Source organism: Nipponia nippon, unplaced genomic scaffold (assembly GCF_047370975.1).
Source record: "Nipponia nippon isolate SJK-2023a ecotype South Korea unplaced genomic scaffold, ASM4737097v1 scaffold_69, whole genome shotgun sequence".
Taxonomy (NCBI): Eukaryota; Metazoa; Chordata; class Aves; order Pelecaniformes; family Threskiornithidae; genus Nipponia; species Nipponia nippon.
In genome coordinates, this window is record NW_028262390.1 from 284,053 (window position 1) to 297,483 (window position 13,431).

The 13,431-nt window shown below is 53.0% G+C and overlaps 2 protein-coding genes across 2 annotated transcripts; both read right to left on the reverse strand.

The window, feature by feature from the left end:
* Window positions 1-745: 745 nt before the first annotated feature.
* On the reverse strand, window positions 746-4,195 carry LOC148051103 (olfactory receptor 14A16-like). Its single transcript, XM_087738383.1, has 2 exons — window positions 4,117-4,195; window positions 746-1,739 (listed from the first exon to the last, which is right to left on the reverse strand). The coding sequence occupies exon 2, from the start codon at window positions 1,714-1,716 to the stop codon at window positions 748-750; it is 969 nt and encodes a 322-aa protein (XP_087594509.1). The 5' UTR covers window positions 1,717-1,739; window positions 4,117-4,195; the 3' UTR covers window positions 746-747.
* Window positions 4,196-12,184: 7,989 nt separating this feature from the next.
* Window positions 12,185-13,120, reverse strand: LOC148051104 (olfactory receptor 14A16-like). Its single transcript, XM_087738384.1, has one exon. The coding sequence runs from the start codon at window positions 13,118-13,120 to the stop codon at window positions 12,185-12,187; it is 936 nt and encodes a 311-aa protein (XP_087594510.1).
* Between the last annotated feature and the right edge of the window lie 311 nt (window positions 13,121-13,431).

Genomic DNA, 13,431 nt, shown 5'->3' on the forward strand with positions numbered 1-13,431 from the left:
ATGGGAATAGATCAGAGCCTGCTCTGCTGCTTCTTCATGGCTCTCCCAGGAGCCTGGTGGTGCGAGGACACTGCTGTTTGCCCCCACCCTGCACACTCACACATTTTAGCTATTCACTGGTGTTTTCTGGGCATTTTCCTGGGCATGTTCTTGAGAGACACTTGGAAAGAAGACCAAAGCTTCAGGCACTGCCCTGAGGAGATCACCTTGTATGATGGAAATGCTGTTATGGAGGCCAGCTCTGTCACAGAGGTGCCCATTGCCTGTCCCTGCCTGCAGTCACAGGACGGCCACCCCACAGGACTGTGAGCAAGCCTCAAGAGCACTCAGGCCTTACACCAACACAAGAGCTAAGAAGGACAGCGCTGAAGTGGAAGGTGAGCAGCTCTGGGAAGACCAAGCACTGGTGCTCCCTGGCAGTGCTGCTGTGCCAGGACTCCTTTTGCCTCCACCTCTGCACACAGGCACTGCCCCTGCAGCTCCAGAGAAGTCTTGGAGGCAGGATCTCAGACTAACAAGTGACTGGAAGGTCCTTTATTTTCATTAAACACACAGAGAGCACGGCTCCTCATGTACACAGTCTGTGGGTCACACAGAATCTGGATAGATATACATCATGAGAAATAGCAAAAATCATGACATTTCTTTGTGGACAAGATTACCAAAAGTAAAACAAAGCAAAAAGACCCCAAAACTCAAAACCAACACCGAAAAAAATTACAGAAGGCAGGCTGGGCCTGTAACGAATTACATTAAGTGATTTGCAGAAGAAGACAAACAGTTTAATGCTTTTGAAAATAATCCAGTCATCAGTTTCCACACTGCATCCTTGAGCTCCTGGTTCCTCATGCTGTAGATGAGGGGGTTCACTGCTGGAGGCACCACAGAGTACAGAACTGCCACCACCACATCCAGGAATGGGGAGGAGGTGGCAGGGGGCTTCAGGTAGGCAAATATACCAGTGCTAACAAACAAGGAGACCACGGCCAGGTGAGGGAGGCACGTGGAAAAGGCTTTGTGCCGTCCCTGCTCAGAGGGGATCCTCAGCACGGCCCTGAAGATCTGTACATAGGACAACACAAGGAAAACAAAACACCCAAATGAGAAACAGACACTACCCACAATAAGCCCCACTTCCCTGAGGTAGGCATCTGAGCAGGAGAGCTTGAGGATCTGGGGGATTTCACAGAAGAACTGGTCCAGGACATTGCCTTGGCAGAGGGGTAGGGAAAATGTATTGGCAGTGTGCAGCACAGCATAGAGAAACCCAGTGCCCCAGGCAGCTGCTGCCATGTGGACACAAGCTCTGCTGCCCAGCAGGGTCCCGTAGTGCAGGGGTTTGCAGATGGCCACGTAGCGGTCATAGGCCATGACAGTGAGAAGACAATACTCTGCTGAGATCAAGAAGAGAAAGAAAAAGACCTGTGCAGCACATCCCAAGTAGGAGATGGCCCTGGTGTCCCACAGGGAATTGGCCATGGCTTTGGGGAGAGTGGTGGAGATGGAGGCCAGGTCGAGGAGGGAGAGGTTGAGGAGGAAGAAGTACATGGGGGTGTGGAGGCGGTGGTCACAGGCTACAGCGGTGATGATGAGGCCGTTGCCCAGGAGGGCAGCCAGGTAGATGCCCACAAAGAGGCAGAAGGTCAAGAGCTGCAGCCCCTGTGTGTCTGCGAATGCCAGGAGGAGGAACTGAGTGATGGAGCTGCTGTTGGACATTCGCTTCCTCTGGGCACTGGGACCTGTTCCAGGAGGAAAAGGCAGTGACAAGTTAGGGTAGACATCTCACAGCAAAACTTATTCCAGTTCTCATGGAAACCCCCCAAATTGCCTCTCCCCTTTCAGAAAACCTTTGGCTGGTCCCTTTTGTGAACACTGGTGGGTGCTGGCTGAGGATGCCCCACAAAGCAGGGGGCTCTGCTCTGGGCTCTGGAGGAGTCAGTTCTGCCCTACAACAAGAGATAAATACAAACTGGGAGTGATGTTAATCCACTCGTGGTCTTAAAGAGCTTTTCAGCATTGTCACTCCCAATTCACTGAACTGCAGAGAAGAGCTGTGGGGATTTTGTTTTGTTTATCTGCTTCTAGTTGCCCCATCACAGTGAGTGGTATTTTTAAGGCAGAAATCCTTGGCATTTCTGCTTGTCTCCAAGAGAAACCTTGTGGGTTCTGTGAAGCCAAAGGACTATCCCTTCATGCAGAGTGAGGACAGCCAGTCTGTCCATCAGCCTGGTCTCAGCTGCCCTAGGCTGCCACTTCTTTGAGCTGGAGGACAATTATACCTAGATGTTCCCCTGAGAAGAAAGCGGACAATGGTGAGAGCAGGTGAATCCAGCTCCCAAGTGCAGGTCTCCAAACTCCTCATACTGTCTCATCCTACCTGAGGAATATCTCAGCTCTCCCCTCGCAGCCAGGGCCACAGAGGGCTCATTACAGCTGCTTGCATACAGCCTTCCAGCAGCATTTCCATGGCCTTAGTACTGAGGGGCTGCCAGGTAACACAGAGATGGCATGGGAGAGCTGTGCCCTTCTGGAAGGCAGCCTGCAGCCCAGCAGGACCCCCCCGGGAAATAATTGAATGTCCGAAGGATCCTGTGACCTGAATGGAGAGTTGGCTCACTCAGCCCTGCAACCAGCATTGCCCGGAGCCCCCACCTTAGCTGGGAACAAAGGCAACATGAAGAGGAGAGGAAAAATGGAGAACTTCCCCAATCCTCCTGTTCATGGAGGCAGTACAGGGACAAACAGATGGGTACTCAGGAGGTTCGTCAGGGGTCCATCTGTCAAGGAGCTAACTCATGCCGTGGACCACATGGCCTTCGCGGTGAAGGCTCTGCTGGGTGGTAGAAGAGGTCGGGGGCTTGCTCCGGGGAAGGCATCTGCAGTGCAGGTCATGGCACGCAGGTGTATTAACCCCCCCTCCCACAGCATTTCTGGCAGCAGCTCCCTCTCACTCCCTGCCCATGGCTCTGCTGCCTGGAGCTCTCCCTGCCGGCAGATGTTTCTCTGTCCCCACATCTCCTCCCTTTTGGTGCTCACAGACCCCAGCCTGCCCACTGCATGCTCAGCTCTGCCCTGCAGACCCCTCCTGGCAGCAGGGCACTGCCCAGGGGCATCTCTGTGTGTGCAGGGGCTCAGCAGCAGCTCAGAGAAGTCTTCATGAGAACTGGGGTCTTTGTGCCTTTGCCAGAGCGAAGAAGTAAATTCCCATCTGCCACTGCCCCCCAGCCAACAAAGAGTGGAAAACTCAAAGCACAGACTCCTTTGCTTTCAGATAAATACTGCCTCGATGTCCTTCTTCAAAAGGACCCTCTGCAAATGCCCTGGGCTGATCGGGAGCTGTGAGCAGCTCTGACCCATGCAGCACCCTCTCCACTGCAGAAGGATCCTGCCCTGCCAGCTATCACACCTTCCACCCACAGCTTCTCCCTGTAGCATTGTGGGGAGCTCCCTGGGCAGGCTGAGTGCTGACCCTGGCAGGCGACAGAGCCCCTGCCCCAGCACGCAGCCCCTGGGTTGCAGGGACCCTGCTCTGAAGGACAGCCCTGGGCACCCCTCAGTGCACACCCAGCTTCCCACCCTTGCAGACATCCCCGGGAGAAGGGAGCTTTCATGCCCTGTTCCTTATGGTGCTGCAGGGAAGCCCTGCTCTGGAGCATGTCCTTCTCCACAATAAAGAAACCCTGAGCGCCATCCTGCCCGATCCTAGCTGCAGCAAGATGTGCCAGCTCTAGGAGGCCCCTCCAGGACACTTGTGTATCACCCTGAAGCCAGAGACTTACTGCGTCAAGGACGGTGTAGATTTCTCCACCAGTGAACTCTCAGCATTCTCCCACTACACAGTGCCTGTAACATCTCTCGCACGTCTCTCCTGTCCCCTTGCACTTGCAGGCTGTGCCCTCCCCCTGCTGTGCTTTGCAGAGGAGCTGCTCCTTGCCAGGAGCTCCCTCCAGCCCAGGAGCCCAGCCCAGCTCAGCAGCAGAGGCCCAGCCCAAGGCAGCACTTTCTCTGCCCCCCTGGGCTCCCTCCAGGTGTCCCTGGGGCTCCAGGGAAACCTGCTGTGAAACAGGCTGAAGTAACCACTGATGTTCCCTCCCACAGCTGGGGATAGAGACTTACTTCCAGTAGTGTAGTTTCTCTTACACTGCTGAAGGGGTCTCAGCTCCCTCCCATGCAGACCACAACCCCCAGGAGCTGGGATTCCTCTTGCATAGTTTCAGGTGTGCACAAAACAGGCACCTGCATGTGAGCTTCTTGTCTCATCTCCCATGCTAATTACTGGAGATGGAGACCAGGAGTGAGCTGTTCAGACACAAACACCTGGTGACATTTGAGGTGCCAGAGGTGACCAAGATGCATGCTTGTCACTCTGAGCTGTAATGCAGCAGTCCATAGAGACAGGGCAGCATCTGGGGGCATCACCTTGGAGGCTGGTGGGAAATTCCATTGTCCAGGTAAATTGACAGCAGATGCCCACATGTAGGACAACTGAACCCGTAACAGTTGCTTATGTCCAGGGCAGCCTATAGAGGTCTTCAGCTGACCAAATGCGGTCATGTGGCCCAAGGAGAGCTAAGTCTCTCTTTCTCTTCTCCATCAGTTCTATTATCTACACCTCCTTTGGCAGTTGTCTCATGTGCATCCCTCCATTGTCTAACCTAATCCAGGACACCTGAATCTTAATTTAATACCCAAATACAGGCCTGCAGAGCTACATGAGATGCCAGGGCTCTCCAGCCCAACTGCATGCAGCTGACACGGACAGCACAGGGCCTGTACAGGAACCCCCTCCCCATTCAGACTCATTGTGTGACAGGCACCCCCCAGGGCATCTCAGACAGATTTGGTGCCTTTGGGCCCATGACTGAATCCCACCACTGCACTGACGTGAGGTCTGTCCCTTCTCTCTCCAGCAGATGCTGGGCAGTGCATGAATACCAAGCACATCACACCAGGGTCCCCACTCGTGTGCATTCCCTCTCCAACCCTGCTGGTTCTTCTCTCCACTCGATGTTTAACCATCCCCTCCTTGTTACAATCATGGATCAGGCTGGTGATTTTCATTCTGCCTGTATCACAGGATGTCCACACCCAAGGGCACTCTTAACATCATCTCTTTCTTCCGGAGATCAGATTCACCACCACGACAGAGGCTGCAGAGACACCACAGACAGCAATCCCCTCTCCTGCTCAGACTGCACAGCCCAGCTGCGTTTCTCTTTGGCCTTGGAGAGAGCAGGGTTTGCCGCTTTTGTGGGCACCTCATTTCTTTACATTTACTCCAGCATGTCTCTGCTCTGAAGCAAAGCCTTTGCACACTTGAGGTCTTGGGCACTTGGTAGCAGGTTTCCCTCTTGCAAGTCTGCTCTCAGCCCAAAGGTGCCACAGCTGAGGGGCTGCAGCCCAGACATGCACCCATGCCCTCAGCCTGGGGCACAGGCAGGAGGAGCTGGAGCTCTGCATGCAATCTCTTCATCCCACTTTGAGGGAGTAACAGCTGAGGTGTGTTGGGACAGCTGACATGATTGGGGGGCTGTGAGGGGTGGATACAGGATCATCAGGAGAGACAGGCCAGAAGGATGAGGAGGGAGGTGTCCCCAGTGTGAAGAAGCTGCTTAGATGTGTGAAGCTCCTCTATGGGATGAACAAATTGGGTGAGCCCTTGTGGGTGAGGGTCAGAGAAGACTAGTATGGGTGACATTGTGGTGGGAGACAAAGAACCCATGGAAGTCCCCCTGTGGACTTTCATTACCCTGGCATTCACTGGAGAGAGACCACAACAGCATGCAAACAGTCCTGGAGGTTTCTGGAGGGGTTTGGGACACAGCTTGGGACACAGGACTTTGTAGCACAGCTGCCAGATTGGCCAAAAATGGTGACACTCACCTGCATCTGTTACTCTCACAGAAGGCAGAGCTGGCCATGGATGTGAAAACCAGTGTCAGCCTTGGCTGTTGTGACCATGAAACAGTGGGGTGTCACCTCCCAGGGGGAAGGAGAACAGAAGAGTGCAGATGCTAGCCCTCAGAGCAGCAGACTTTGGCCTGGTCTTGAGACTTTAAGTGGGGGATCCCCTATGAGCAGCACAGAAGAGCAGCAGAGCTCAGTACAGCTGGTCTGCAAGGACAGTGTCTTTCAAGTCCGAGAGTGTCCATACCAAGAGTCAGGAAAACAAGCAGAGATCTCAAGGGAGAAGCGTGGGGAACCAGCAGACTCATGGGGGAAGCTCCATAGAAAAAAGGCAGCATACAAGAAGTGAATGCAAGGGTTGAAACAAAGGAGGAACTCAGAAATATGGTTGGTTTTAGGAAAGCCAGAGCTCCCGTAGAGTTGACACTTGCAAGGGAGTTCGAGGGCACAATATTACCACTTCAGGAACAGTTAAAGAAGAAATGAAGACAACGTGTGGCCACTGCTGAATTGCGTTAGGTAGGTGTAGATAGGTGTGAGGCACTCTTGGCCTTTGTCTTCACCAGCAAGGTCTCCCAGTTCCGTGTGCCTAAGAGGCAGAACCGCAGGTGAAATCCAGCAGTGGATGGAGGTCAAGTCAGGGGTTACTTAGGGAAGGTCAGCCCTTACTAGTCCCTTGGACCAGATGGGATGAATCCAAGGCTGTGGCTGTTGAGAGACCAGGCCGAGGTCATAGCAGGGCTGCTCTGCTACATTCTGGAAGGTCATCATGATTGGAGAAAGCCAAAGGCAACTCTTGCATACGTCTTCTAAAAAGGCCCAAGGACTGAGCAGGGGAGTTACAGGCTGCAGTGACAGAGGCCAGGGCCTGCGTGGCTGGGCAGCAGCTCTGTGGAGAAGGCTCTGGTGGTCCTTGAGTTCCCTTAGGCAAAACATGAGCCAGCAGAGGATGCTGGGCTGTGTGAGCAGGGCCACAGCCAGAAGAAGTGATTCTCCCCCTCTGCTCGGCACTTTTTACACCACATCCAGAATCCTTGCCCAGGTTTAGAGCCTGTGCAATGACAGTGAGACATGGGCAAAGAGGAGCCGCTTCACTGGAGGGCCACGAAGATGGCAATCCTTCCATTACCCTTCAAGTGTTTGTGTGATTTCCCCAACAATACCAGTATCTGCAACAACAACAACAACAACAGCACTAATCTGCCTAAATAGAAATACCTGCAGTGGAGCAGTCTGCATCCTTGGTAGCCACTTTGGGCAATGCCAATTAAATCAGTATTTGCAATATACGGCATGATACCCAATCCAAAAGTACATACCTAAAGTGGTTCAGAAGAAGGGCTGTTGTGGTTTAACTGGGCACGCAGCTAAAAACCATGCAGCCGTTTGCTCACTCCCCTCCCTGCAGTGGGATAGGAGAGAGAATTGGGGAAAAAAAGTAAAAACCATGGGTTGAGACAAAGACAGTTTAATAGGAGAGCAGAGGAAGATAAGATGATGATGCTGATGATAATAATAATAATAAAAAATAATATAATATACAAGTGATGAACAATGCAATTGCTCACCACCCACTGACTGATGCCCAGCCTGTCCCCGAGCAGCGATCTCTACTCCCCAGCAGACTCCCTCCGGTTTCTATACTGAGCATGACGTCATATGGTATGGAACAGGCTTTTGGCCAGGTTAGGACAGCTGTCCTGGCTGTGCTCCCTCCCAGCTTCTTGTGCACCTGGCAGAGGTGACTGAAAGTCCTTGACTAATGTAAGGACTATTTAGCCACTGCTAAAACTTCAGCGTGTTATCAACATTATTCTCATCCTAAAGCCAAACCACAGCACTGTGCCACCTACTAGGAAGAAAGTTAACTCTATCTCAGCTGAAACCAGGAGACTTGGGTACTATCAACTTCATTGCTAAAAGAGAGGGAGATGGAGGGATCTCAGAGCTTCCAGGTTCCTGTAGAAGATTTAAGACCTCCAAGAAAGGAGCTGAAGATAACAGTTTTCAAATAGCCTAGCCTTTAGATCATTCCACGTGTGAAAAATCTGCTCCCCCATTTCAATCATTGGCACCCAGAAACCTCACCTGCTTTCCCCACCTCTCCTCCCAAAGCCTGACCAAGTGATGGGAGGAAAGGCAGCAAAAAGAGTGTAGGCCTCTGTGAATTAGCTGGGGTCTGGCACCTGGAGGGCCATGGTGTCATTCCATTGTACGCTCCATAAAGAATCAAGCCGGGAAGTGAGTCTGCAAGTCTGACTCAACAAGGTCCATGGACAGGCAAGGCTGTGTCTCTGGCTGTGTCTGGAGACCCCTATACCTACAGTATAGATCAAGCTGGGTGAAAGTGGGCATAAATGGTCTCCAGGGTCCATGGACAGAGGTGGGGGTGGAAGCCTCAGGTAATGCTGGTCAGGGCTGTGAAGGTCTATGGATGCTCTCAGGGCCCTGACAATGCCCCCACGGGATCCCACCTGCCAGTGCCCTCAGTAGGTCAAATTCTCATTCCCTGATGTGCAGGGTCTGCTCTCTGCTACTCTCCTTCCCCATGTGCCTGGGGATCTGGAGACCACAAGTTCATGGCCACTACAGCCTTCAGGTCTTCACATGACCAGCTCTTCCTCTTTTGGGAGTACCAGATCGACGTGAGCAGAAGACTGGGTGGCCCATTTAGAAGCTGACCAACACACAAGCCACAATCTAACCTGTAACATGTCCCATAGAGACCCTCCATATATCTGAGCTGCCCTAACATCACACAGGGCATCTCCCACTTCTCATCTCCCCTGTCAGTCTCTCCTCAAGACACTGTATCTCCAGCAACCACAAAAGCCATGGGAGCTGTCCTTCCCCACCTCAGCTCTTATTCCACTGATGTCACAGCTCTGTGATGGCACAGGGGGCTCCTGCTCTCTGTGCCCCAGGCTCTGGGCTTGGTGCCCATTTGGGCTGCAGCACCTCAGATGTGGCACCAGGGCCAAGGGCAGACTTGTCACATGGAAACCTGGTGCCCAGAGATGGGACCCCGTGTGTGGAAAGGCTTGGCTTCCCAGCAGAGGCATGCTGGAGTGGGTGGCAGGTGGTGCCATAATGATGGATGAGGTTCCAACACCGAGAGCAAAAGCTGCAGTCCCCAAGGGCAGAGAGAAAGAGGCCTGGGCTGTGCAGCCCTGGCAGGAGAGGGCTTTGCTGTCCCAGGTGACTCTGCAGCAGCATGGGGCCTGTGCCAGAGGTGGAGCTGATCTGCAAGAAGGACAAGGTGCTGCTGAGAAAGTCCCTGGGGGAGGGCAGCCTGTGATCCAGCCACGCTGTGGACATCATGTTGGGGACCGACTGGATAGATAGCAGCTCTGCAGAGAAGGACCTTGGCATCCCAGAGGAGAAGCAGCTGAGCAGGATCTGAATTGCACCCTCGCAGCAAAGGCCAACAGCCTCCTGGGCTGCATTAGGAAAAGCATTGCTGGCAGATGGAGGGAGGTGACCCTTGCCCTCCACTCAGCACTGGGGACGCCCCATCTGGAGTGCTGTGTCCAGTGCTGGGCTGCCCAGTGTAGGAAACGTGTTGACTTGCTAAAGCAAAGCAAAGGGCCATAAAGCTGTTTTAAGGGACTGCAGCATCTTTCATAGGAGGAAATGCTGAAAGATGTGGGACTGTTCAGTCTGGAGAAGAAAAGGCTCGGAGGGATCTTACTCATGCATATACATACCTGATGGGAGGGCATGAAGACCAGGGAGCCAAACTCTTCTCAGTAGTTCCCAGTGACAAGACAAGGGGTGATGGACACATGAAATGCCATCTGAACCCAAGAAAGCACTTTTTGACTGTGAGGGTGGTCAAAACTGCAATAGGTTTCCCAGAGAGGCTGTGGAGTCTCCATCCATGGAGATATTCCAAACTCAGCTAGACAAGGTGCTCAGCAACCTGCTCTAGCTGACGCTGCCTCAGTTGGAGGGTTGAACTAGATGATCTCCAGAGGTCCTTTCCAATCTCAGCATTTCCATGATTCTGTGAGTATGAAGGAGAAAAGTAAGAGAGAAAGAAAGGAACAACACCTAGCCTTGACTGCAAATATGGTGGAATCCAATGGAGAGGACCGAAGCTGGAGCAGGGGAGAAGTGTGAGGAAGAAGGAGTGACAGAGGTGTTCTTTACTGACTCCTAACGCCCCCTTCACCATCCCCCCTGCTCCTCGTGGTGTTGGGGTAGGTAGATGAACTGGGAACAATGGAGTAATTTGAGCCTGGGGGAAAGTGTGAGGGGAATGGTCTTTAATATTTTTCTCATTGTTTCTCACAATCCAAATCTTTTTTTAATTGGCAACAAATGAATTTGATCTTCCCCAAGTCAACGGGTCTTTGTCCATGAGGATATTTGGTAACTGATCTCCTTTACTTTATCTTGACCCATGAGTTATTCCATCTTATTTTCTCCCTTTGTCCTGCTGAGGCAGGGGAGTGAGTGAGCAGCTGGGTGGGTGTCTGGCTGCTGGCCAAGTTTAACCCACTACAGAAGCACCACATCAGGACTGCTGCATGCAGCATGAGGCTTCCCAGCAGAAGAAAGACCCTGACAGACTGGAGCAAGTCCTGCAGAGGCCAGAAGGGTGGCTGGGACCTGGAGCACATTATGGACAAGGAGAGGCTGAGAGACATGGGTTCCTTAGAAATCATTCAGAACAAAGCACAGGAGCAAGAACCCAGGCCAGTTGGTGGGATCTCAATCAATGGAGATATTCAGTATTTGTTGTGACAAGGCCATGAGCACCTGTTCAAGCTGGATCTGTCTGAGAACTGGCTTGGCTGAGAGACCAGCTGTGCAAGAGCTCTGGGGCTTGTGTGCAATACGTAGGAAACCGGTTCCCTTTTTCTGAATACTGGTGGTGGAGTTGGGTATCACTGAGCCCCAGAGAAGGATGAGGGTGACCATGCAGCAAAAGTCCCTTCTCAAGGATGGGATGTCCCAAGAGAGATGGAAATAGCCAGTGTGTGGGACTATCTGGGACAGTTTTCCCAGGGCAGCTTCCGCGGGGTGTCCAGGGAACATGGCACAGACCTGGCCTCTCTCTCCTGCACCTTCGGTGCCTTGCTTCCTTCACCATGATGCCTGACTCTGCACTGGCAGCACCCTGCTGGCTGCCCCCACCCTGCACACTCACACAGCTTAGCTCTACACTGCTGCTTTCCTCTCCTGGGCACTTCCCAGCCCAGTCCAGCCCAGCCCCTCCCCAGCTCTCCCCCCCTCCCCTGCCCTCTCCCCAGCCCAGCCCAGCAGAGCAGCCCAGTCTGGGCTGGCCCCACGGCAACGCCCATGGCAGGGTGCTGCAGAGCTCTGGGCACTCACCCCACAGCCCCAGTCCCTCTGAAGGGCACAGCAGCTGCTGGGGAGAAGAGAGTGGGGTTCAGTGTCCCCATCAGCCCAGGGGTTGTGCTGTCACCAAAGGCACAAGGAAAAAGAGGCTAGCCACGCTCTGGCTCTCCTGAATTTATATTGTAGGTGCCCAAACCTAACTGAATTTCCCCCCTCTGCTCCCACGAGCCCCACTGCCCAGGACAGCATGAGAGTCCTGGGGCTCCTCAGGCAGCTCCCGCATCTCTCCACTCTCCCTTCCCTCTGCCTCCTGGGTTCCCACTGACTCCCATCACACAGTGCTTGTTTGAGCATATCTGAATTTAGTGCTGTACTTTTGGGGGATTTCATCTTTGAGGGTGTTTCACCTTCTCAGCCTCCATTCATTCCAACCCCAGGGCACATGGGGAGTCCCTATCCTCTCCTCTCCTCACCCCTCCAAATTCATTTCCAGAGAGACTGGTATATGCCATCATTCCTGTCATACATGAAGAAACCTGGGGAGAGAATGGGAGCTCATGGACCATCTCCCCTACCATTGGATATTAAGAAGAGAGCTTCTAAATCCAGAGCGTTTGGTCCAGTGGAACTCAGTGCCACCCTGAACTTAACTCCCAAAATACTGAGAACATAAGGAGAACAGACTCTTTAAAAGACCAATTCCTTGGACATATTCTTTGCAGCACCTTTGGAGGAAGAGCCCAGCCATCAGGCACTGGACCTGGGAGATTCCATTTATTGAAGAACTGCTATTGGCCATGCCACATCTGGCACAGTGTTGTGCAAGCATCATATATGAGGGGATTAAGCCTCAAGACAAGTAGTATAAACCTAGAAAATTACCCATAACCAGGATTACCATAAGAGAAAAAAGCAGACATGGCCTAAGAAAAAGTGAGAAATGGGAAATGCGCAGAGAAGGGAAGGCAGGTTATTCTCGATGAAACAGCGGCCATTGCATCAGTATCCATAGGGCATCCCTGAGCTCCTGGTTCCTCATGCTGTAGATGACAGGGTTCACTGCTGGAGGCACCACCGAGTACAAAACAGAAACCATGAGATCTAGAAATATGGAGGACACTGAGGGGGGCTTCAAGTAGGCAAACATTACAGTGCTGACAAACAGGGAGACCACAGCCAGGTGAGGGAGGCACGTGGAAAAGGCTTTGTGGCGTCCCTGCTCAGAGGGGATCCTCAGCACGGCCCTGAGGATCTGCACATAGGACACCACAAGGAAAACAAAACACCCAAAAAATAAACAGGCACTAATCACAATAAGCCCCACTTCCCTGAGGTAGGCATCTGAGCAGGAGAGCTTGAGGATCTGGGGGATTTCACAGAAGAACCGGTCCAGGACATTGCCTTGGCAGAGGGGTAGGGAAAATGTGTTGGCAGTGTGCAGGAGAGAGTTGAGAAACGCACTGCCCCAGGCAGCTGCTGCCATGTGGACACAAGCTCTGCTGCCCAGGAGGGTCCCGTAGTGCAGGGGTTTGCAGATGGCCATGTAGCGGTCGTAGGCCATGACAGTGAGAAGAAAATACCCTCCTCCAACGAAGAAGAGAAAGAAAAAGACCTGTGCAGCACATCCCAAGTAGGAGATGGCCCTGCTGTCCCACAGGGAGTTCTCTAGGGCTTTGGGGAGAGTGGTGGAGATGGAGCCCAGGTCGAGAAGGGAGAGGTTGAGGAGGAAGAAGTACATGGGGGTGTGGAGGCGATGGTCACAGGCTATGGCGGTGATGATGAGGCCGTTGCCCAGGAGGGCAGCCAGGTAGATGGCCAGGAAGAGCCAGAAGTGCAAGAGCTGCAGCTCCCGCGTGTGTGCAAATGCCAGGAGGAGGAACTCATTCATGCAGCTGCCATTGGACATCTGCTGCTTCTGGGCATGGAAACTGCCAAAGAGAGAAAATAAAAAAATTCAGAGAAGCTTCTCTGAGCAAAATTTCATTCATTCATTGTGAAATACCTAAGGGTGCTTTTCTTCCCTCGGGAGGGGGGGGGGGGGGGTTGGTGTGTTATGCAGCTCCGAGGCTTCAGCTGTGGTTTGTGCTGGCTGAGTGTGCTGTGCAGAGCCGTGCCCTCTCCCCAGGGGCTCCGGAAGGGTCAGCCCTGCTTTCCAGCAAGGACCCATGGAGGCAGCAACAGCCCCGGGTGTTTGGAGGGAGGCTTCCTGGGGAGGAG